The sequence below is a fragment of the Felis catus genome, chromosome D3 (genome assembly GCF_018350175.1).
Source record: "Felis catus isolate Fca126 chromosome D3, F.catus_Fca126_mat1.0, whole genome shotgun sequence".
Taxonomy (NCBI): Eukaryota; Metazoa; Chordata; class Mammalia; order Carnivora; family Felidae; genus Felis; species Felis catus.
The window spans coordinates 56,303,085-56,327,558 of record NC_058379.1 but is presented as its reverse complement, the minus strand read 5'-3'; the positions used below and the strand labels follow the sequence as shown (position 1 = coordinate 56,327,558).

General features: G+C 44.2%; 1 protein-coding gene across 5 annotated transcripts in view; it reads right to left on the bottom strand.

Annotated features, from left to right (window-relative positions):
* Nucleotides 1-24,108, bottom strand: part of MAPRE2 (microtubule associated protein RP/EB family member 2) — a 160,289-nt gene extending 136,181 nt beyond the window's left edge. Inside the window, exon 1 of one of the 5 annotated variants that reach the window (XM_006938846.4) lies at nucleotides 24,058-24,108. Coding sequence is in view for 1 of the 5 variants with exons in the window: in XM_006938845.4 (XP_006938907.1) it covers nucleotides 22,568-22,591 (24 nt within the window). In the remaining 4 variants the exon portion in view is untranslated. Of the gene's footprint in view, nucleotides 1-9,658; nucleotides 9,747-13,961; nucleotides 14,361-22,567; nucleotides 22,701-24,057 lie in introns of those variants that run through there. The other 4 variants (XM_006938845.4, XM_045042076.1, XM_019815174.3 and 1 more) reach the window with 4 other exon arrangements.
* Between the last annotated feature and the right edge of the window lie 366 nt (nucleotides 24,109-24,474).

The following is a 24,474-nucleotide window of genomic DNA, read 5'->3' as shown; positions in this document are numbered from 1 at the left end:
ATATCGTTCCTTACAAGTACATGTTAATGCACAATGATCTAAAAACAAAAAGTTTAATTTAAAAAAGATTGTCCAGTAACTACAACTGAGGGGGAAGCTCTCTTACTTTCTTACCTTTTTAGAGAAGAACAAAAGCCCCCAAACAGTGGGCAAGATGGGGTTGGGAATTTGTCCCATTTCGCACAGATCCAAGAAAAAAGCTCACCCACGGTTCTAGCATGCAGAAACCACTGCAAACAGTTCACTCCTGCCTACCTTAGAGTTCTCTATCATCCCCCTTTTCCACAATAACCTTAATAAACTTTCATTTAAAGTCAGTGTTGATACAAATACACTCAAAACCAGAACTAACTTCTAAGTAGTTTGTTATGCTCTGCATTTTTGAAACGATCTCTCCTACCTTCAGGTTCAGGTGATCCAAGAATTTCCAACAATTCCCACCCTTATTGGCTCAGGACTAGCATTTCATCTCCCGCGGTTCTCGTAGATGACAAGGTAGGTGTTCTGTATTCTAAACCGGGTCACACTACAGAAGAGCACAACCATAACCACCCCTACACAAGCATGAGCTTACAGGGTTTTCTTTTACGTTAGAAGAGACCACGTTGACTTCTACTCTTCCTATTTTAAGCGCTAGGCAGCTTCTCAGAAATGAGCCAGCCGCTCTCTCTTGGCCTGCTGGTTTTAACTGCAGAGAGCAGGTGTCTTTGTTAGAGTAAGAGTCACGACACAGCCAAACTCTTTAACAGAGCACATTCTCAGTTACTATAAAAGTCTATTTTCCTTCATCCTCTAGCAATTTCAAGTCCTCTTTCTTTGAAGAAACTTGGAATTCTGGCATCCCATGTGTGGGGCATAGAGCATCTGTCCTAGCTTGAGAGTCCCCTCTAGAGGCTGCTTCCATGTCTGGCCATATAGCCATAGGCACTTAAGACGTATCAGAATCAAGAAGGGGTTGTAAAGACTTTCCAATCATGCCCCGCCATTGAAAGATCTCGCTCTTTCTTCAGTGCCCTGTATCTAACCAGTGAGGCTTCTGATCAGTGCAAGGTTAAAGCATTCTCTGCACAAAAGAGATGGGAGTCACAGCCTCTCCAGTTGCTCCTGGCTGTATTTTCTGGGAAGGGGACACTGCTGGGACATGAACTGAGGTTTTCCCCTCCAGAGAAGGGCCAAGTGATCTCTGGACCTTCAGAATGAGCTGTATCCTCAATTCCAAACTCCTGGGGCTGCTGTGAGATATCGAATCACTCCAGTTATAAATCACATGCTTTAGTGTGGGAGGTCCACAACTTTCTAGGAATAAAGCAGAATGTAAGCATTAACAGAAAGTCACAGACTATTAATCCTTAGGCTGATCCTACTCCATATTAGCCTTCTGAAGAGTCCTGCCTCCGCCAAGCACCACCTCAATTATTGGCCTCAGTTGGGTGGGTTGGACTCAGGGCCTTCCCCAGAGCAGCAGCAGGAGGTCAAGAGCCCGCCCAGTTCAACTATCTCAGAGGACCGAGAGGCATGACTGCCGGGAAGCACAGAACTGAGCACACACCAGGGAAACCAAAACCAAATGAGATTATCTGGCAAGTAAAGGAGGTCAAATTACACTGACTCTTGGCCACTGAGTGTGGTACAACACATTCCTCTCCTTAAGCAAGGCAGACTACAAAATGACCCATATTGTATATTTAAGTGCTTTTGAAAAATTATAGCTGGTGGATAAAGGGATTTTGGTGGAATACATTAAGAACGGTAATGATGTTAAAACTTCTTTTGGTCGTGTGATTTAGGCTTCTATAAAAATAAAATATAATCCCCCCAAACGGTCTTAAGTCATAGCTATAATAAAATAGAAATTCAGTTATTTTCATACAAATGGAGCCTCACCCCCTCTTAGAATCCTCCTTTATCCATCTGCTACTTCCCATGCGAACCAGGATTAAAATAATTTGAGAGTGCCCTTTCTATTCTAGAATAGACTACTCACAGTGCTCAAGGCATGAAAGTAAAATAAAAAAGACCTGAGAAACTACATGAGAAATGCCATATGTATTAATTCTGTGAAAGGTTCTTAATAATTACACGACTTCACTATCCTCTTATCTGTTTATAATCAGATACCCTTGAAAATAGTTGAAATGGAAGAACGGCTCCTTTCCTCACAAGTTGACTGCTAATAACATGTAGCAGAATGTTCGTGAATAAACAAAGTAGCACAGTGAATGGGATCAGATTCATTCTAAGAGCCCAGCATCCTAATTTAGCCTTTGGGTTATAGTGGAAACTAAATCCTCCCTTTACATGTGTCCTGTCTTTATGGTCTTATTCTTTTGACCACCCAAAGAAGAAATACAGTAACAAAGTAGAAGTATTGAATGGGTAATGGGAAATTTAATAAGACTTTGGCCATAGCAAGAAGGTTAGGATACCAGGTACAAAGGGTTGCTAAGACCTCTCTCAAAAGGTGGATAGCCATTGTCCACTTGTAGCGTTGTGTGGGAAGATTTTCAAACTAACATTTTCAGCAGTCTGTTAGAAGTGTTAAGTGGATGGAAACTTCTTGAAATACTCAGGATTATTTGCTTAGCCTCTACCCCCAGGTTTTCTGTTGGTGCTGGTGTGCATCCTATAATGCTCATGTAACCACCACCAACACTGTTTCGGTGGGGGGTCCTACTGTGGAGTTTTCTAGAGGAGACCCACTTACAAAATATTTGGGGGCTGGATCAGTAATCACTTAATGGGGAAATTTACGCTGAATTCCACTCACCTGGAATCTAGTGACGCTCCAGAACAGAAGTACTGATTATGTTATCAGGGATCAAACTTGGGTGGGTGGGTTGTGGAGCGTAGGGAAACAAACCCCCATCCATTCTAAGAACTAAATCTGGGCCAAATACCCAACTTGAAATGTTTCTTAAAGCCTTTTCTTTCCACAGTTATGCAGGTCTATAGCTCTTCATGTTTTTTGTAGTTTATTGGTTTATTAACACGAATACGACATGCACATAAGCAGTCTGTTATTTTCTTCACTGGGCAGCCTGGCATTGGGATTGGGGACTGATGGCCAGCTGGGCTGCTCTTTCCACAAGGGCTCTGAGGTGCTTGCAGGAGACGTTGTGAGCAATCTCTACACCGTAAGATTTGTTGCACATCAGCAGCACTTCAAGCTTCTTGATGTTGTGGACCAGAAACTTGCGGAAGGCACTGGAGAGCATGTGCTTGGTTTTCTTGTTACTCCTGTAGTCAATGTCGGGCACAAGATCGGGCCCTTGAATCTTCTGTGTACCCTATTGTCAGTGCCTCTGGGTTTCCACCAACTGTGCTTAATTTTGACACCTCGGTCTGACTGGTGCCAGATCAACTTCTTGGCCCTCTTTTTACCAAACTTGGGCTTCACCAGAGGTCTGGGGGCGGCAGTGGTCCCGAGCAGGAGCTGGCTCCCACCCCTGCAGGCAGCACCGGGGAAGAGGATGGCTCTCCATTTTGTAAAAATGTTTCACAGACATCATCTCACTCAGATCTTGAAATCTCAATTCTTTCTCCACAGGTTCACTGTGCTTGCCTTTTGGCTACTGCCTTTTGCTCCTTGATTTTTCTTCCTTAGAAACTCTCATCTGCTATGGAGTTGCAGAGCCCTCTAAATCAGCTTTCCCCCAGATGGTTCCCCTCACTCTCTGCCTTCCAGGGGGTGTTTTCAGACATTCCCTCCTGGTCATCTCCCTCCACCTCAAAGAAATTAAATGCTACCGAGTAGATTTTATCTGTTAGGGTAGAGCTTTAGACGGCCACAAACCACTGTAATATCTGATTTTTGTCCCCATTGAGAGGGCATGCTCCAATCCAATTGAACAAAAATATCACGCAACGTCTCTGGACTGCGATGTAGGGATACAACCAGGAACCAGGCGGGCCCTGTCCTCCTACTCGGTTAGATACAAAACCCTTTTTTGCTTAACCCCTAAAAAGAGTCATCAATCACAGGAACTTATTGTAGGAAATCACACAGCTGATCAAGGACAGAGCTGGGACCCAAACTCTGGTCTTCCGAGTTTCAAATCACATGCTTTTCCTATGAATCTGTTCTGACCCACTCTCCTTTTTTCTCCCCTTAGCTCAGGCTTTCTTTGCATTTTAAAATTCAATTTCATATTTTTGGAGCAACAGAGTGCCACGTTTTAATCTTCATAATTTTTTTATGCAGTTCCTAATCATTCATTTGTGTAACATTTATTGAACCCATGAGAACAGTTCCCGCTTACGTGCGGCTTCTATGTGTCAGGTGCGGTCCCTAAGTGTGTTCCCTGAATCAGCTCATTGACTTCCCGCTGTAACATTCTGAGGGAGGTGATTTCTTATTTTCACCTTGCAGCCAAATGGAGGCTTGTGGCAGGGCCAGGACTTGGGACCTCGTGAACATCATGTTACGCACCTTTTATGTCCTAGGCACCCTGCTAGGTGCCGGGGCTCTAAAGGGTGAGAAATTTACAGTGCAGCCATCCAGGGGCTAATAGACACACTCATAACTATACCATGAGGCTGTGGATGCAAGCATATTGACAGGGAGGGTCAAGAACAAAAAGGAAAAATGTAGGACTGCTGTTTCCTAGATGATCTGTAGGATTTGAAGGCCATTGTTTTCCTTATTCTGAAAATTAGAGAAAAAGAAGTCTTTTCCTGCTCAGGTTCCTTTATGGCAGTGCTTTTCAGATTTCGAGTCAGCCAGGAATCTTAAAATTCAGATTATGATTCTATAGGCCTGGGGTGGGGTCTGAGATTCTGCCTTTCTAGAAACTTCTAGATGCTGCTGCTGGTCCAGGAACCACACTGAGTTGCACAGTAATCTGTTCTCAGAGCTCTTCCCACAATCTGCTATGTGCTGATCGGGGCTGCACTTAGATGGGCCATCCACTCAGACGATTCCAACTGATTTAAACGCATTATAGCTCAGACCTTGTCACCAAAGATGGATCAAAGCAAAATTTAGGAGGTAAAGTCTATCCTTGGGACACATTTTTCCTTGCTCCACTGCTCCCCCCCAACATCCCTAATCCCCCAGTGGTCACGTACTCGTCAAGAGTTTCAGGTCCTTAGAAAAAGTTCTCTGCTTTCCAAGAGGATGTGTAGCTAATTAACTAATCTGTGCAAATGCGTTGGGGAGTGCTAATCACAACCATTTGTTATTTCTTCTCTACTGACCCAAATGGCTGGTTCTGGCTTTGGTTACACTGGTGCCCTCAATGAAGCCATGTTTATCTTCCCTTGCATAGGGAAGGGACTCAGCTGAATTTACTGCACATACATCCAGCGTGCTTGAGATACAGGAGGATGCTCAGGTGAGCTAAGTAGTCTCTCTAAAACAAAAAGGGAGCAAAAAACTTAAGTTTGCAGAAGCTAACTCTTTTGGTAACTCTAGTGTACTTCAACTGTCATTTTGCCTAAAAGCATCAGGTGCAAAGTAGGTTTTGAGATTGCCAGCACTTTTTTTTTTTCCAACGTTTTTTTATTTATTTTTGGGACAGAGAAAGACAGAGCATGAATGGGGGAGGGGCAGAGAGAGAGGGAGACACAGAATCGGAAACAAGCTCCAGGCTCTGAGCCATCAGCCCAGAGCCCGACGCGGGGCTCGAACCCACGGACCGCAAGATCGTGACCTGGCTGAAGTCGGACTCTTAACCGACTGCGCCACCCAGGCGCCCCTGGCAGCACTTTCTAACAACACTCCTGGACAAGTCATGACTTCTCCAGGTGCACTTGCATTCTTTTTTTTTTTTTTTCTAACTTTTAATGTTTATTTTTGGCAGAGAGGGAGACACAGAATCTGAAGCAGGCACCCGGCTCTGAGTTGTCAGCACAGAGCTTGATGTGGAGCTTGAACTCACAAACCAAAAGACCTGAAGTCAGATGCTTCACCAACTGAGCCACCCAGGTGCACCTCCCCCTCCCCCGCCTTTTTAAATTTTAACTTGCATATTCAAACTGAGGGAAAAGAAGCAACCATTCCTGTCAGAATATTAAGAGTCCTCATCGGTGATGGGCTGTATACCAAAATGGACTTATCAACCCATTTTTTGAAACCCCATTCATCTTTCCATGGGAAATAGGAGGCTGTTACAATTTAATAGCTTTATGAACAAAAGGGAACTTTGAGGGCTACGTGGAGAATCCAACTCTCCTTTGTAAATCTGCCTGGTATAAAGGGCACTGGACCTGGAATAAATTCCCTGGGACTGAGGTTCTCCCCCTTATGTGAACTGTGCATATACCATTTAAACTCCAGGCTCCAGGGGCGCCTGGGTGGCTCAGTTGGTTGGGCGTCCGACTTCAGCTCAGGTCACGATCTCGCCGTCCGTGAGTTCGAGCCCCGCATCGGGCTCTGGGCTGACGGCTCAGAGCCTGGAGCCTGCTTCCGATTCTGTGTCTCCCTCTCTCTCTACCCCTCCCCTGTTCATGCTCTGTCTCTCTCTGTCTCAAAAATAAATAAAACGTTAAAAAATTTTTTTTTAAACTCCAGGCTCCAGTTTTTATAGTTTCCTGTCAAGTGCAGCTACTTAGAGTGTTCTTGCTACATAGAAGCATCCTTTACTGCAAATTTCTCTGTAAATGGGAAACACTCATGATCATCATCACTATTAAATAATTGAGTTTCAACCACATCTCCCTTGTCAATTGGATCTGAATATTAGTCACAGGATCAGGAAGTTGAAGTACAATCAATTATGGCAAAAACCAACGGCTTGGGAAGAATGGGAGAGAATGCCCATCTGAAGGGATCTTGTGGGTGTGGCCTTGAGCAGGACCCTCACTCACAATAGGTGAAGCCTCTTGTGCTGCCTCTTCTGTAGTCCGTGACCTCAGCAGGTTCCACGGCTTGACCACAGATCTATTAAGGTTGGCAGTGGAGGGAGAGGAAAAAAAAAAAAAAAAGCAAAGAACAAAGCCGTCTTTTGATCACAAGTAGAACTTTCCCTGTTAGCTTTAGGTCAAATGCTAGTTAGATCAGGCCATTGTAGGGATTTCATGCTTCGCAGACATGACTGCACTGAATGCAGGGTTTTAAGATCCTTCTTTCTTTCAAATCTTTTCAAATCTTCCTAGAGAAGCTAGTTTTTCTGCCTTTTGGTTCCTCCCCATCCCACAAGGTGCTTCCTTTCTGCTCCCCTTGGGGAGATCTACCGCACCCCCTGGTCTTCCCAGGAGCACAAGGTGCTGGAGAGCCAGGAGGAGGAGGGCCTCTTGTGTCTGCCTGTACTTTGGGGCAGCTCAGTACAACTCATTGCTGGACTGGATCAGTAGTCCCGCTTGTCCAGGTCTTCCCTGATCTCTAACAGGGTAAGATCTATGACCTGTGTATAGCTCAGCCCAGGCCCACTGAGGGAGAGAGGACCAAATACTGACAACCAGGCGTGTGGGGAAAAGGGAGCTCAGCAGGCGATCTGAGTGGATGCTCTTTAAAATGTGCCTGCTCTGCCAGAAATCCCACCACTTTCCTATTTGGATCTACAATGGCCTCATACGTCAGAAGCTTAAATCCTACCACTACTTCTGCCCTGTTGCAATTTAAATAATTCACAGTGCTAACGTGCTATTGAAATGATTTATTTTCCTCATGTTTTGGAAAGCTCATGGGTTCTCTGAAGTACAGTTCCCATTACATTTCCTATTATAGTTCATTCTAAGAGATGGATTCACAGCTACCTTTTGGAGCGCTGGGATATCTTGTGGGGGAAGCAGAGGGAAAGGGAAGATACCCTCCTAATCGAGGAGGCTAGAGGTCACAAGTGAATTGAGTTTGCGTTGCACCTAAAGCAGAGTTGGGACACAACCCATGTCCCCCCACCATCAATTTAAGTTGACTTGTTAATAAGAACAGTAAGAATGATGTGGTGTCTAACTTGCAAAGATTGTGTAAGCAGAGGAGAGGCCAGCATTCTTGGTCCTAACTCCTAACTCATGCTTATTTCTCTTTTGAAGATTTTGGTAGATATTACTGCTTCCTCTTTGAGTGTATTCTTTCTCTAAAACTTTAATTCCTCATCAATGGAATTTAACTTCCTCTTAGTTTTTTAAGCTCTAGAGCCTCTGTTCATGATCTTTAGGAGACAATTTTTTCAGATAGGGAAATCAAAGTATGAAAGTCTCCCCACGCCATACAAAAGTAACAACAACACAGTTATTAACTACTTAACTTTCAAAAACAAACTCCCCAGAATGTGAAAAACCAAAAAATACACGTGGCTTTTAGATTCCATGAGCAACGCTGAAACCACGAAACCTCATATGAGTTGAGTGTTAAAGGTCTCTTTCCTTTGGGAGGGGCCACAAACCCCATGGGAAAATATGACTCAAGAGGACTTAGGCTTGAGGTCACAGTGTACAGAACACAATTGTTCTCCCCATCCTGCATGGCTCACCTGCGTCAGATTGCTCAACAAGGTACACTCTGAAGGTGTCAAATGACTCTTAAAAACCCCACCCAAGGTTCCCTGTCTGGGCGAAATTACGATGAATAGCATCACCAGACACGCAGATAAGCAGCTTAGGACAGAATAACAATGTAATACACTCTTCCACAAGAGAAGCCACACTCAGATGCACACTCAAGTTGGTGTCCATGGTGATGGGTCAGCACAGCGACAGGCTCCCAAAGGGGAAAAGAAGCCCCACATTCTTCAATATAGTTATACTCCCCGTGGTCTATGGGGCTAATTGTGAGAGCCGCTGGTAAGCAGTACCAGGAGCCTCCGGTTCCTTTCAAATAAGACAAACAATAGCCTTGCAGGACAGACATTTCTTGTTTCTGGGTACAACTTGATTCCAAAGCCCTCATCCGTCTCCTGCTAATTCAAAACAGCAGCCTCCCGGGCTAAGCCTCATTCCATCAGATTGTTCACCCTTGAGTTCACAAGACGTTCCTTCCACAATGAAAGGACCAAGTGGTTCCTGAACACAGAGAAAGCTCCTGTTCAGCTGCTGTTTCATTTTAGTAGGAGTTCAGAAACATCACTGTAGAAGTACTTGCTCTTTGTCTACAGTTTTAAAACCAGTATCTGGAAAAAAGAAAAAAAGTCCTCAGGGTATCAGGGATTCACTTTGAAAGTGGGGCTGGAGGAAAGGCAGGATAGTGGACAAGAGTTCTATCATGAGATTTTTTTGGATAAGAGATTTTTTTTTTTAATGCAAAAGTGACTTACGGTAGGATTCACGATAAAACACATTGTAACATCTATCGGGATTAGAAATGGTTTTGCAGCATTCCACCATTTACCTTTCCTAACACCTACGAGTATACTCCATCAGAGAACCATTATCTCTAGGTCTTACCAAACGCTTGCCAGAATCTGCCCCTGCAGGTTCCCTCAGAGATGTTGGTGTTTAACAAACATTAAATGCCTTCAACAAAAAAAGATGAAATTCCAACAGTGGCCTTTCTGGAGTTATTCACAGAAACAGAAGCATTTCTCTCCCCTCAACCCCCAGTAGGTTTTCCATAGTCTTTACTATGCAACAAAAGACTCCCAAACATGAGCCAGTGACCCTGAGAGTCCTACCTAAATACCCACTTTCCCGGCACGGAAACAAAACTTCCACCTATCCCTTTTCACCTACAAAGCAGTGGGGTCAGAACATGACCAAACAACTCCAAATATTGAATGCTTACGTATCAATTATGCTCCACTCGGACCTGGGGGACGCAAAGATGAATACGAGTCCATCCCGACCGCCAACCAATTTATGTGCTGGGGAGGCCCATGTGTGGGGAATTAAAGGCGAACTGCAATGAGTCACCTGACCTATCCTGGATGGGTGGGGCTGTGGGAGGTGGGGAGAGGTAATGGCTAGGAGGTTAGGAAAGGCTTTCCAGAACAGCCTTTCTCAAATGTGAATCCAGAACACCTGAGAATCTTACTACAGTGCAGATTCCGATTGAGAATGTCTGGGGTGGAGCCCAAGCTTCAGCATTTGTAAGATGTCCCAGGTGATGCAACAGCCGCTGGTCCGGGGAGCACACTCTGAGTGGCAAGGACCTCGAGGAATGAACACCTGACATAAGACACAGGCTGAGCTTGAGTTAACCAAGGAAAGACGCCTTGGGCAGAAAAACATTCAGAGACATTGAAGCTAGAAAGATCATGCTGGATGTGGGGAGCAACGTTCAGCACGGTAAGGGAGAGGTTTACGTGAAACATTGTTGAGTGCGAATACAGTCAATAAAAGCTTTACACAAAAATGGGAAAAAAATATTTTTAATAGTTGAACGGAGGTGGTAAGATTAGGAATGGTCCCCCTCATGCCCTTTCCTCATCGTTGTCAAACTCTCGCTCATGAATTTTGTGTGGCATTTATTAAAACAGCCACAGAAGGATACATTCGTTTCTCTTCCACGTGCTGGTGAGGGGAATTCTGTACTGGGGTGTCTTTTGACAAAATGACCACGCGGCTTCCTCCAATCTGGGATTATGTGATGGGCTAAGATACACAGTTACTTAGTGACTGATGGCAACGATTATGTAGTGACAAGGTTATGATCACTACAGAAAAAGCTGTGTTTTTGAAGGAATAATATTTTATAGAAGGAGTCAAGTAATTAAAAACATTGAAGCGTGTTTTTATAGTCCATCCGTAAAATTTCACCTGGGGAAAAAATGCGAGAGGAATTATATAGAATTTGGACAGAAGAAAAACACCAAGCGTTGTATCTTTTGACTTCACAGAGCAAAGAGTGGCACCCCGGTGAGGAATTCATTGCTTGGTGTCCCAGAGCACCTTGCTGTCACAGGAAAGGGGGAGAACTTTTAAGTTCCTGAGGGACAGAAGGGAAGGTTGTGATTGCTAAGGATATATGGCCAAAAGCTATACGTCTCTAAGATACGTGCTCTGTGGTTCCATTCCCAGCGCATACATGGAACTCTCAAAATTAACATCACCTTTCTTCCAAATTAGGTGTGTTGTAGGAAACTACATATATAATATTTAGTCAACTGCCAGCCATACGTAAAGGTCACTAAACAAATCTATGTGTCACTCTACATATTATAGTCTTCATAAAGACTCACACATTGTGCGAGTCTTACAAGAATCCTGTGAGACAATGCCAGGTTCTAGTGTCTCAATTTGACAGATGAGAAAACTTAACTGGAGGGGCATTGATGAAGGATGGTAAGTAACATCTCCAAAGACAACCAGTCAGTCAGCAGCAGAACTAGTTTTAAGCCTCAGGCCGTCCGATGTTCTTGCTGCAGTTCCAGAATTTTTGCTGTGACACAACCCTGTAACTTCTTTTTAAAAAATTTATTTAGGGGCGCCTGGGTGGCGCAGTCGGTTAAGCGTCCGACTTCAGCCAGGTCACGTTCTCGCGGTCCGTGAGTTCGAGCCCCGCGTCAGGCTCTGGGCTGATGGCTCAGAGCCTGGAGCCTGTTTCCGATTCTGTGTCTCCCTCTCTCTCTGCCCCTCTCCCGTTCATGCTCTGTCTCTCTCTGTCCCCAAAATAAAAAAACGTTGAAAAAAAAATTAAAAAAAAAAATTAAAAAAAAAATTAAAAAAAAATAAAAAATTTATTTATTTATCTTGAGAGAGAGAGAGCACAAGCAGGGGAGGGGCAGAGAGAGGGGGAGAGAGGGAGAATTCCAAGCAGGCTCCACGCTGTCAGCGCAGAGCCTGTTGTGGGGCTCAAACTCACGAACTACGAGATCATGACCTGCGCAGAAGTCAGATGTTTAACCGACGGAGCCACCCAGGTGCCTCCAGACCACTGTAACTTCTTTAAAAGAACAAAAACAAAAAACAGGTGGGCAGGCAAAGGATGTGAGGATTTCGAACATGAAAGGAATCAAAATCTATGGAACCTTTTCTCTGAGTTTTTAAAACTCAGAATTTCACAGACCAGTTTGGAGCTTGCCATAGGCTCAAACTGCATGCCCTCTGTTCAGTTTTGTTTTTTTTTATGTTTATTTATTTTTGAGAGAGAGAGAGGCTGAGAGAGAGAATCCCAAGCAGGTTCCTCACTGTCAGCGCAGAGAGTGACATGGGGCTCAGGCTCACGAATTGGGAGATCATGACTTGAACGGAAATCAAGAGTCAGACCCTTAACCCACTGAGCCACCCAGGAGCCCCGCCCTCTGTTCAGTTTCAAAGGAACCTAAGGATGTAAATATATAAACATGTGGTGCTGGCATATAAATATCCACTTACAATATATGAAATGAAGAAACACAGATTTGCTGGTGACTTGAGGCCCAGGAAGTGTGTGCCACTTAATTTATGGGTTATTGATGAAAGACAAACCAGGATGTTATTTATAATAGGCTGTCTGGTAAGTCCTTAGGTCCTTTTTTTTTTTTTTTTTGAATTTTTGAATTTTAAATTTTTAAATTTTTAAAAATTTTCAGTAGGTTCCATGCCCAGTGTGGGGTTTGAACTCATGACCCCGAGATCAAGAATCATATGCTCTACTGACTGAACCAGCCAGGCATCCCATGAGAGTCTTTTTCATACTTGTATTTGTCTTATTTTGTTAAATATGTAGATTACAAAACAATATTAGAAATGCTCATTTAGGATTCTCATAAGAAAACAGAAATATAATAATTTCATATCAAAGATATTTGATCAAAAGAAACTATTTCTTCTTAGGTGTTAAAAGGGAATTTTGTTAAGGATTATTTCAACTTTTTTTTTTTTATTTTTGGGACAAGGAGAGACAGAGCATGAACGGGGGAGGGGCAGAGAGAGAAGGAGACACAGAATCGGAAACAGGCTCCAGGCTCTGAACCATCAGCCCAGAGCCTGACGCGGGGCTCGAACTCATGGACCGCGAGATCGTGACCTGGCTGAAGTCAGACGCTTAACCGACTGCGCCACCCAGGCGCCCCAATTTCAATACGGTATTAAATCAAAAGGCCAATTTATGTGTGAAAAAGTGAATCCTCTGTTTCAGGGTTTCTCAAACTTTCATGTGCATGTGAATCACCTACAGATCTTGTTAACGTAAGGACTGGTTGCCAAGGTCTGGGGTCAGCCCGAATCCTGCATTTTAAGACACTCCTCTGGAGTACTGAAGCTGCAGGCCCGGGACCTCACACAACTAACAAGGCATCCTTCGAATCCCCTGGGAGTGAACTTCCTTGGAATCACTAGAAATCATCAACTTTTATTAGCAATGTCATGCTAACAATCTACCTATCAATGTATCTATTGAATTAGAAAGTCTGTAAAAAAATAGAAGGTACCTTTCAATAGCTTACAAAATAAGATGGCCAATTTTCTAGTTCTAGTTTCTACTTATTTCCCCTCATTGTGCAGAATACTGCAGATAATAGCTTGATTTTTTCTTCAGTAGGTGAAAGCAGGGCAGACATTTTAATGTATTATCTTGGACATAGAGTCTTAGATCAGATATTTTTTTTTAAATTTTTTTTTCAACGTTTATTTATTTTTGGGACAAAGAGAGACAGAGCATGAACGGGGAGGGGCAGAGAGAGAGGGAGACACAGAATCGGAAACAGGCTCCAGGCTCTGAGCCATCAGCCCAGAGCCCGACGCGGGGCTTGAACTCCCGGACCGCGAGATCGTGACCTGGCTGAAGTCGGACGCTTAACCGACTGCGCCACCCAGGCGCCCCTCAGATCAGATATTTTACAGACCAGAAAAGCTAGGCCTTTTGACATTTATGATGGGATAAAAGTAGGGTTGCAAATTTGGAGAAAACAAAAAAGAGATGAGAAACACTAAACAAAATTCCAAACAACCAAAAAAATGGGATGCTCAGTTACGTTTGAATTTTAGCTAAAAGACTAATTCTTTTAGTATGAGTATATGCCATGTAATACATATATGTAATATAGGGGACATAGTTACACTAGAAAAAAAAATCATTGCTTATCTAGAATTCCGATTTAATTAGCCATCCTGTATTTCACCTGGCAACCCAAGAGAAACGCCCATTCCCCCAAATTCTAACTTACCCTGAAATGCTGAGAGAACAGGTAGCGTGGAGAACGAACAGACCCCCTGACAGTGCTGTTTAAACACTCTAACTGCACCGAGAACTGCTTTCCGGATTTGCCAGTAACACATACAGCACTTGGTTGTTATGCTGTTGATTTGTGGAAACTCCTTTTAGAAGATTTGTGCCCAGAAGACTCCACTTGAGAAAAAAGTTGTGATAGAAGGCAAGCTGGAAACTAACAAAAAAATCTTCCGTCAATAGTTTCCTTTTGGGGAAGGACCAGGGGGAGCAGAGCAGAAGGGTTTTCCTTCTAGCTCCCAGTCTTTTGGAGACTGAAGAAGATCAGCAGGAAAATGGAGACAGTGGTTTCTTGGTTAGAATCATGAAACGTTCTTTGTAATGGATCAAATTCTGGCAAGCTGGTTGGGTTTTAAAATTATTGAAAGAAGGAAAGAATGCATAAGGTGGTTGCAGGGATGCTCCACTTCCTGCTCATCAGTTGTTTGAAAGCAGCCTCTACCAGCTTTTAAAGAAGGGAATCTACTCTTGCATGCTGGTGGGCGTGCAAACTGGTGCAGCCGCTCTGGAAAACAGTGTAGGGGTTCCTCAAAAAATTAAAAATAGAACCACCCTATGACTCAGCAACAGCACTACTAGGAATTTATCCAAAGGATACAGGAGTGCTGATTCATAGGGGCACTTGTACCCCAATGTTGACAGCAGCGCTTTCAACAATAGCCAAATTATGGAAAGAGCCCAAATGTCCATCAACTGATGAATGGATAAAGAAGATGTGGTTTGTATACACAATGGAATACCACTCGGCAATGAGAAAGAGTGAAATCTTGCCATTTGCAACAACGTGGATGGAACTGGAGGGTATTATGCTAAGTGAAATAAGTCAGTCAGAGAAAGACAGATATATGTTTTCACTCATATGTGGAACTTGAGAAACTTAATGGAAGACCAGGAGGGAAGGGAAGTGGAAAAAATAGTTTCATACAGAGGGGGAGGCAAACCATAAGAGACTCTCGAATACAGAGAACAAACTGAGGGTTGATGGGGGGGAGGCAGGGGTGAGACGGGGAAAATGGGTGATGGGCATTGAGGAGGGCACTTGTTGGGATGAGCACTGGGTGTTGTATGTAAGTGGGAATCTACTCCCGAAGCCAAGAGCACACTGTATACACTGTATGTTAGCTAACTTGCCAATAAATTATGTTTGAAAAAAATAAAGAGGGTGATCGAGTCCTCTGGTTTCACTTTCATGCATGGCATCCAATAACGAGTTTGGCACACTTTAGCAAAACTGAAAGAAGTCACCTCATTTTCCACCTGCCTTTTCTGGCTTATTTTACCTTCTCTGACTAACTCCAAATACCAAGAGTTGTTCTTGCCACGTTGTTTGTAATTAATTCTAAGTTAAAACCAAGGTTTACCTGTTAGCAAAATGCTTGAGTGTTCTGCCCCTGTTCAAGCAATTGAAACTTACGAATTTCTTACTCTGGAAAAATACAGTAAGTCTTCATGTTAGAACTACTTTTTTAAAATTCAAGTTTTTATTTTAATTCCAGTTAGTTGACATACAGAGTTATATTAGTTCCAGGTGTATAATATAGGGATTCAACACTTTCATACATCACCCTGTGCGTATCACAACAAGTGCATTCCTTAACCCCCATCAACTATGTAGCCCATTCCCCTACCCACTTCCCCTCTGGTAACCATCAGATTGTTCCCTATAGTTAGGAGTCCACTGGGGGCGTGCCTGGGTGGCTCAGTCAATTAAACGTCTGACTCTTGGTTTCAGCTCAGGTCATGATCTCCCGGTTTCTGAGTTTGAGCCCCTCACTGGGTTCCACACTGACAGTGTGGCATTCTCTCTCTCCCTCTCTCTCTGCCCCTCCCCCCCTCACTCAATCTGTCTCTCTTGAAATGAATACACTTTAAAGAAAGTTTTAAGAAAGAGTCTGCTGGGTCGCCTGGGTAGCTCAGTAGGTTAAGCGTCCCCTGGTCGCGGCTCTGGTCATGATCTCGTTGTTTGCAAGTACAAGCCCCGCAGAACCCTCTTGGGATTCTCTTTCCCTCTCCCCCTGCCCTCTGCCCCTCCTCTGCTCATGCTTGCTCTCTCTCTCTCTGTCTCAAAACAAATAACTAAACTTGAAAATAAAGAGTCTGTTTCTTGCTTCGTGTCTCTCATTTTTTTCCCTTTGCTTGCTTGTTTCTTAAATTCCACATATGAGTGAAATCCTATGGTATTTGTTTTTCTCTGACTGACTTATTTCACTTAGGGTTATACTCTCTAGCTCCATCCATGTCATTGCAAATGGCAAGATTTCATTCTTTTTCATGGCTGAATAGTATTGTAGTGTGTGTGTGTGTGTGTGTGTGCGTGTGTGTGTGTGTGTGTGTACCACATCTTCTTCTTTATCCATCACCCAATGGACACTTGGGCTGCTTCCGTATCTTGCTATTGTAAATAATGGTGCTGTAAACATTGGGGTGCGCATATCCCTTTGATTTAGTATTCTTGTATCCTCTGGGTAAATACCCAGCAGTGTGCCGCATCATAAGGTAGCTGTATTTTTAACTTTTTGAGAACGCTCCATAGTGTTTAATTTTGGAACTCTCCTGGGGAGACCTACATGTGATATATGTATGGCACAAGTTATATTAAAGAAAATCTTGTTAGCAAAATATGAAATCTACATTATGATAAGGGAGGAAAGTTGCTTTTTAACTTGAACTGGTTACACGATCTGTCCTCAGTTGTCCCCTTCATCTTTCCCCCCCCAAATACTCCATCATGAGCAAGAGTAAGTTAAGTCCCCTCAGGAGTTAGATATCTATATGCCATTACTGCCAATAGTCCTAGGATGGGGTTAAATGCCCTTATAATTTGTTTTGTTTTGTTTTTAGAAATTATTTAGCTGATCTCAGGTTCCTCAAACTTTACATTATCTGCAATGCATTGTTTGATGTAGTGAAAAAAAGAAGCCCAAACTATCATTTTTTGGTCTCTGAATTGCAGGTGTACTGATTCTGGAAGGGAGGAAGAGGACGAGTTATATATAACCCTTGAAGTTGCTCTATTAATCTAAGTGAAACTCATTTACAAACAGTCGGTGGCATTAACAAAAGAGGAAGTTCTCTTAACTGAAGGAAATTTCACGAGGCAACGCTTAAAGTAAAAAATTAAGACAAGGTCTCATTAATGTCGTTATTGCTCTTTCAAAGGTTCTTTCTAGAATCTTAATAGTAATCTCTCTATCCTTGGGAAGAAGGCAAATAATTTTCATTTCTGGATCATGATCTGATCTGTTTCTGAATTTGGAAGTTTCAAACTAAATTGTCTATGGCATAATGTCAGCTTCTAGGGATGTAAGTGACTGTAAATCTGCTCATTATTATTATTAAAAAAATTCTTTTAATGTTTATTTTTGAGAGAGAGAGGCAGAGCACGAGTGGGGGAGAGGCAGAGAGAGAGAGGGAGACACAGGGTCCGCAGCGGGCTCCAGGCTCTGAGCTGTCAGCACAGAGCCCCATGCAGGACTCAAACTTACGAACCGCGAGATCATGACCTGAGCCGAAGTTGGATGCTTAACCGACTGAGCCACCCAGACACTCTAAAACTGCTTACTATTTAATGATCCTTGCCTTTGTTAGTAGAGAGCAATTTATTTTAAATGTATACTTTAGAGGAGAAGTGCGATTTTCAAAACCGGCAAGTTTCCACATCATGTTTTAAGTGTGTAAAATGACCGTCAATGAAAAATTTCAAATCTGAATACATCTTCAAATTATGTCTTCATACGCTCAATCAAATAAGCAAAAAATGCCCTCACAGGTTTGAGAAAAAGAAGTTCCTACTGCTAAAGAGTTAAGGCAAGTGTCACCCTGGGCTCACTGTCAAGGGTGTGTTTTCCCATCTCCTGGAGCATTGGAAACACTGACATTGGCTCAACGTAGGTCAGCACTGCCCTGTTTGGGCCTGTTAAGGTTCAGAAGTTTTATAGTTCACCATTCACAAAAATTCACATATGCTTTAGAAAAGTACTGCTGTTTTGCAAAGTACATGCACACAAAAGGGAAATAGGAAACTAAACTATTTTTAGTGAGTTACCTATGTTTGGAAACAATTTTTTTTTTGCCTTCTCTAGCAGGGAAAAAAAACTGAAAAAAGACTAAGTGAGCAAATTCTCATTCAGAACCGAAGTATGTTGAATGGGAATAAATCAAGGGCGTGCCAATTTGTACCTAAATACTTAGTAAATATTTTAGGCTTGGTGGCCCGAATGGTGTTTGGTGAAACTACCGTGTTTCAGTAGCACTAAAATAGCCATAGACAAAATATAAGTGAATAAGTATGGCTGTAGCCCAGTAAAACTATTTTGAACACTGAAATTTGGATTTTGTATAATTTTCAAGAGTCCCAACATATTTTTCTTTTGTTTTCTTTTTCTTTCTTTTTTTTTTTTTTTTTTTTTTTTGATATGTTTTCAACCATTAAGCAAGCTACAGAAACCAATTTTAGTTCACAGGACATACGACCACAGACAGTGGGTCATAGTTTTGCTGATCTCCAAAACACACGGAGCCATGGCTTTCAACTCAACACAAGCCTAGTGCCATTACGTGGAGTTGGTCAGGAGTCACTTTTGAAGGGTGTAGATTATTAGGTTTGTTGGAAGGAACTTTACCAATAATCATCTTCTGTAACTCTGGGGTAACAAATCACAATTTTGAATGCTTCTCTTCAAATTTATGGTTTCAAATTTGGTGCAAAAAAAAAAATCATGCAATTAGTAGATTTGAAACACTATAGCCAGATCTTCCTGATCAAGGAGAATAAATTCACTGTAAGCATCTAAGATGGTTGCAGGTAAATATGTAAGATAGTTGGATTTTATTCTTTGTGGTCTCCAGAGGGTGAGTGCCGCAGACAATGCTCTGTGGATGCGATGTGCTGCAAGGGAGACATTGACATGTAAATTGAAGGACTATTTAGTAGAAAGCTATACAGGAAGTTTAAGTTTTTGTTGGATGGCATGATTATTATTAACCTGTAAGGGCCCTTCAAACAAGAGAGTTTATGTTTCTATGATTTGGCAAAGATTCTAAAACTTCCTATTTTGGTTATCTGGATAAGAAGCAAACAATAGCTCAAATTTTGGGGGGTTGGTCTAGTCCAAAGGTTGATTACTTCAGAATAAAATTGGTGAGATCATCATGTGTGTTAGAACTGAACTTGTCTAGCCAAAACCTCCAAGCAAGATTATGTTCCACTCTATTCAAGAAACAGCTACATGATAGAGTCAGTACCCCTGGTTTCTCATCACTTTAGAGTATTATTTAATTTTGGGATTTGTGCTCTTTGGCGCATGGGAATTCTCTCTACCAGAGTTATGTTTAGGCCCTGATATACTAAGGAGACCAAAGGGCTGTATAAATTTAAGGTAAAAACAAACAAACAAACAAACAAACAAACAAAAAACCTGAATGATTCTGATCTATCCCCAAAACTTCAGTTTCTAAAATTGAGGTGATACCCCTTCTTTCTACGTCACCGCTTCTGGCTTACTTGTAAATATTACAGAACTAGGTCTACACCATCCTCTGATGAACAGTTTCTCGTTAATCTGGATTAGACCCATTCTTCTAGACTACCTTTCAGCCTTTCAATATCTTACAACTCCCAGGAAAGGGGCTGGAATTTCAGAAATTCCCAGAAATGTATCCCCAGTGCCTTTTCTTAGCTACACAGAAATGAAATGAGAATGGGCTCATTTCCATCACTTTGGCCTTTGGAAATTCTTATTAACACTTACTTCTGGTGTTATGTGTCAAAGAATATATCCAGCTTCTCATTTTAAAATATGCTGGCTATTTAAATATATTTGTGCTATTTTTAAAAAAAATTTTTAATGTTTATTCACTTTTAAAGGAGAGAAAGAGAGAGACAGAGTGTGAGTGGGGGAGGGGCAGAGAGACAGAATCTGAAGCAGGCTCCAAGCTCTGAGCTGTCAGCACAGAGCCTGATGCGAGGCTCGAACTCTTGAGCCATGAGATCATGACTTGAGCTGAAGTTGGTCACTTAACCGACTGAGCCATCCAGGTGCCCCACTTGTGCTAGTTTTAATCAAGGCCGATGACACTAAAAGCTGTTTAACTATTAACTTGCAATGCTCTGAAAGAACTCTCCTAGCTTGATGAATTCCTTTAGGCATCCAGATAGTTGGATGTGATTTTTCCATCATAATGGGCAGAGAGCAAACTTTTGTGAAGTGAATCTTCACATGAGAGTGTAGTTAAGTATTCTAACAGTTACTAGTTATGCTCAGAAGTCTAGGTTGTTTTTATGGTAAAACTGTAAATGAACAAATGAGCTACCATTTCATAGCACTTAAGAATTGTGACGGACCTTTAGCTCCCACATATCCAGAATGTCCGTCTTGGAAAATAACAACTGAACGTACTCAGGATGCTCTGCTTTCAAATGTTCTCCCCACCTTTTGATAATGTTCAGCATACACAAATAGCATTCACAACACGAAAGGTATTATGCTCTGTGCTATGGGAGCTGCAGACAGAAAGGCTCCTGGGAGAGAATACCAAGCAGGGTACATAGGGGCTAGGAGAGATTCCAACAAAGTTCTGTAGCTGATAATATTGAATGCTTGCTGTGTGCCAGGCACTGTTGTTCCCCCTTAAAGAAACAGAATGGGGAAGGAAGCAGGTAGACTCAGTCATGGTGATATAAAAGGTAATGAAGAGAGGAGTGGTATGAAAATTGAAGTTACGAGTAATAAAAATAAGAAAAATAAGTTTATTGACAAACTACAAGAGCCTTAAATACAGAGAACAAACTGAGGGTTGCTGGAGGGGTTTTGTGGGGGGTGTGGGGGGGTGGGGGTGGGAAAGGCCAAATGAGAAAAAGGGGCATTAAGGAGGCCACTTTTTGGGATCAGCACTGGGTGTTATATGTGAGTGATGAATCACTAAATTCTATTCCTGAAATCATTATTACAGTCTATGTTAACTAACTTGGAGCTAAGTTTAAAAATAATAATAATGATAATTTAAAAAAGAAAAATAAGTATACTTAATAACCTGTGTACATTAAAAACTTTTTTTTAAATGTTTATTTATTTTTGAGAGAGACGGGCAAAGTGAGAGCTAGGGAGGAACAGAGAGACGGAGACACGAATCTGAAGCAGGCTGCAGGCTCTGAGCTGTTGAACATGACCTGAGCCCACGTGAGACACTAAACTGAGCCACCCAGGCGCCCCCTAACCTGTGTACGTTTTGAAACAAGTTATCTTATAAGGGTCGTGTCTTAGGGATTTTTTTTAAAGCAAGAAATCCTTAATAGCAAACATATTCATGCAAAATGTTAGGTATAACCATTTCTATTTAAATAGACCCTTTAATCCACCACTGAGAGTGTGATCAAACAGTATTTGAGTTTTCTATACTCAAAACTTATGCACTGCTAATTCATCCTCTCTACTTCACATATTTGAAATAACCCAAACCAGTTCACATTCTCCAGGTTTTTTTTTTTTTTATATGCCTTCCACCAAGGAAATTACAAGATGTCTAGTTGGTTTTGTGTTTCCTCCTCTAACAGGAGAGCGCATTATAATGAAGCAAGTGGAACAGGCGTCTACGAGCAAACATATCCTGATCAGATATTCAAACACGCTTTCAAAGGAGTGGAATAGTGCGCGTCAAAAAGCTACTGGATGTAATTACTTCCTATTCCCCGGGGCTCCGCCTTAGAATGAAGTCTGCCGACTCACCAGGCTGCTCCCAGTTAGTTTCTGCTGGGTTTCCCCACTGCCTGTGCACGTGAGTCATCACGGGGAATGAAAGTTTCTACCGGCTCCTTAACAACCATGCAGAAACCAGACACTGACAGTGAACTTCGATCTTTCCAATAGGAACCGGACCTAAGGCAAGAGGGGGTGAAAGATGATGTGGCAGGTGTCACCGCCAGCCAAGCCGCCCGGTGACAGTCCCCGCCCTAGGGCGTCTGTGGGCGGCACTCCAGTTCGAGCTTCGCCCCCGCCCCCACCCCAAGTAGTTAAACTGGCATCTTGTCTTGCAAGCCTTGCAGCTGCTGGCCACTGAACTCCTTCTTTGCGTCAGTGTTGCTCAGACTTTGCTCCACAATGGGATTACCTGGCGATTAAAGATGAATAAAACAAATAACAAACCCGATGCTTGGCTCTCATCTCCAAACAGGCTGATTTAAATGGGTTGGGATGAGATATGGACATCAGGATTTTCCAAAGCTTCCCAGGTAATTCTAACAGACAGCAAAGTTTGGGAACCTTTGCGATGGAGAAGGTCACTCTTCCCATGCAAGTGAAACTTACCAGTTAAGCATCACTAATGACCACCTGGTGGCCTCCCAAACCATCCTGGAGATCTAGTGACACATAGCCCCTGATAATTTCATTAGTTTGGCAGCCACAAAGAACGCTAGCAAAGCAAGGGGGCATTTTCAGAAGAGACACTGGCTAGTCAAGGACCATCTTCCCTCTTAGCTTACCAAAAACTTGGCTACATTTAGTGCTCAAGAGAAGCGTCTCAAATGTTGCTATTCTTTTTTGTTACCTTTTGATCTCTGCTCTGTTTCATCCCACAGAGTCTTGCTCCGCAAAGCTGTAAGCCTCGGGTCCTCTCAGATTAGAAGCAGGTGCTGCGTCAAAGCACAATCAAGACGGTACTGCACGCTTCACTTGGGCTGGGACCGAACCGCCGCCTCTCAGCGCGGCCCCAGGGTAGATACTATGCTAATCGAGAAAGTTCTTCCGTCTCCTCGCTGGCGGGCGGGTGCAGGTTTGAACACTTAACCCTTGATTTTACGTGACTGCATTATAGTGCGTTTAGTGACTTCCTCTTGCTTAGCGGGTCTGGACCACGTTCCATGTTTTTGGAAGAGAGGACGTGAGCAAGTGCTGGCGAAAACCCGCAGGGAGGGGACAGCAGTGTCGGCTGGTGCCAAAGTGAAGGGATGGCTAATGTTCGGAATATTAATTACTCCACGCGCTACTGACCCAGCGAAGACTAGCAGAAGGGGACTGGGGGTTAAGACAAAGGCTCCTCCTGATCAAATGGCTGCAGCGCCCCTTCCCCCGAGGTTATAGCTCTGCCTTCTGCGCCAGGCGGCACTTGGCAAGGCACTGGCAAAGTGACTCAAGGGGTGGCCAGATCCACTATCTGAAAGTCTGCATTACCGAACGCTCCAGACTCAGAGGGGAAGGTCTTTCTGTGCCCACCCCTCCTTCCTGCCCTTTGTGGGATTTCAGGGCTTCCGCGCAACCCTTCTAAGGGTGGACTGAAGAATTTCCTACGGAAGCAGAGTGAGGAGTCGCCGAGTAGCCCTCGCCCTGCGCCCAGGGTGATCTCTGCAGAAGAACCCGTTGGGGTCAGAATAACAACCCGTTCTCATTTCCCCAGACCTGGCTCCCAGGTCCCGGGCGCCAGGAGCACCAGCGGGAGCCGGAGTTGGAATGGGGAGCTGTGAGGTTCGCCTCCGCCGGAGGGCAAGCACCCGCGGAGGCGGCAGGGCCGGGGGTCTAGCGTTTGATCCCCAGCAGGCCGGCGCCAGCGCGCTGCACTTCCTGGTCTGCCCGAAGTGCGCTGCCTCTGCCAGCTCCCTCGGTTCTCGGTCCCTGCGCCCCAACTCTGGCGCCTCCAGGTCTGCGCGCTGCGGGAGCGCACCCCCAAACCCCCCTCGGCACCAGCGCCAAGTGTCCGCGTCCTGGACAGTCCCGGCCCTCACCCCAGAGCTAGTCCACTTTGCTTCTGCCAGCGTGGCAGCCCGACTCCCTCCCCTCTTCCCGGGTGCGCAGCGCTGGGGCTACGAAGAAGGGGTGCCGCTCGCTGGCGGGTGCACATCCCCGAGCCGCGGGGCCGACCCCTGCACAACTTCTTGCAGGGCACCAGGGACCCCGGGGTCCCGCTGGCTCCGCGACCCGCAGACTGCAGCCCCCCGGCGGCGGGAGGAGGCGCGGCCAGCGCTTGGCCTGGGAGGGACTGCGCCCGGGCAGGAGGTGTCGGGGTGCGCCAGGGCGGTACCGCTTTAAATGCACTTGACTCACCTGCTCCGGCGCTGTCGCCTCCTTCCTCTACTGACAGCTGGGGGCTTTGTTTTCTCCACCCACCAGGCCGGGTGCGCTCCGCCCCCACTGCCGCACGTGACTCGCCTTCTGCCACCGCCACCGCCGCCGCTCGGCTCGTCCACCCTGGAGAGCTGGCCGCGCCACCCTTTTCCAGGGGTGCGGAGTGCGGGTAGAGACCCCAGCCGAGCACAGGTCGCGGCAGGTCCGAGGTGACCTGTCGGCGGGCTGGTTGGAAGGTTGCGCTCAGGTTGGGGCCCTTGGAAGCCGGAGTTGGTCACTTAGGATAAAGTGCCAGCCAAAAGAGCAGGGCCGTTGGGCCCCACCAAGAAAGAGGAGGCCAGCGCGGCTGAGAAGAGGGGTCTTGAAAAGGCGACTCCACACCCTGAATTAAGTACC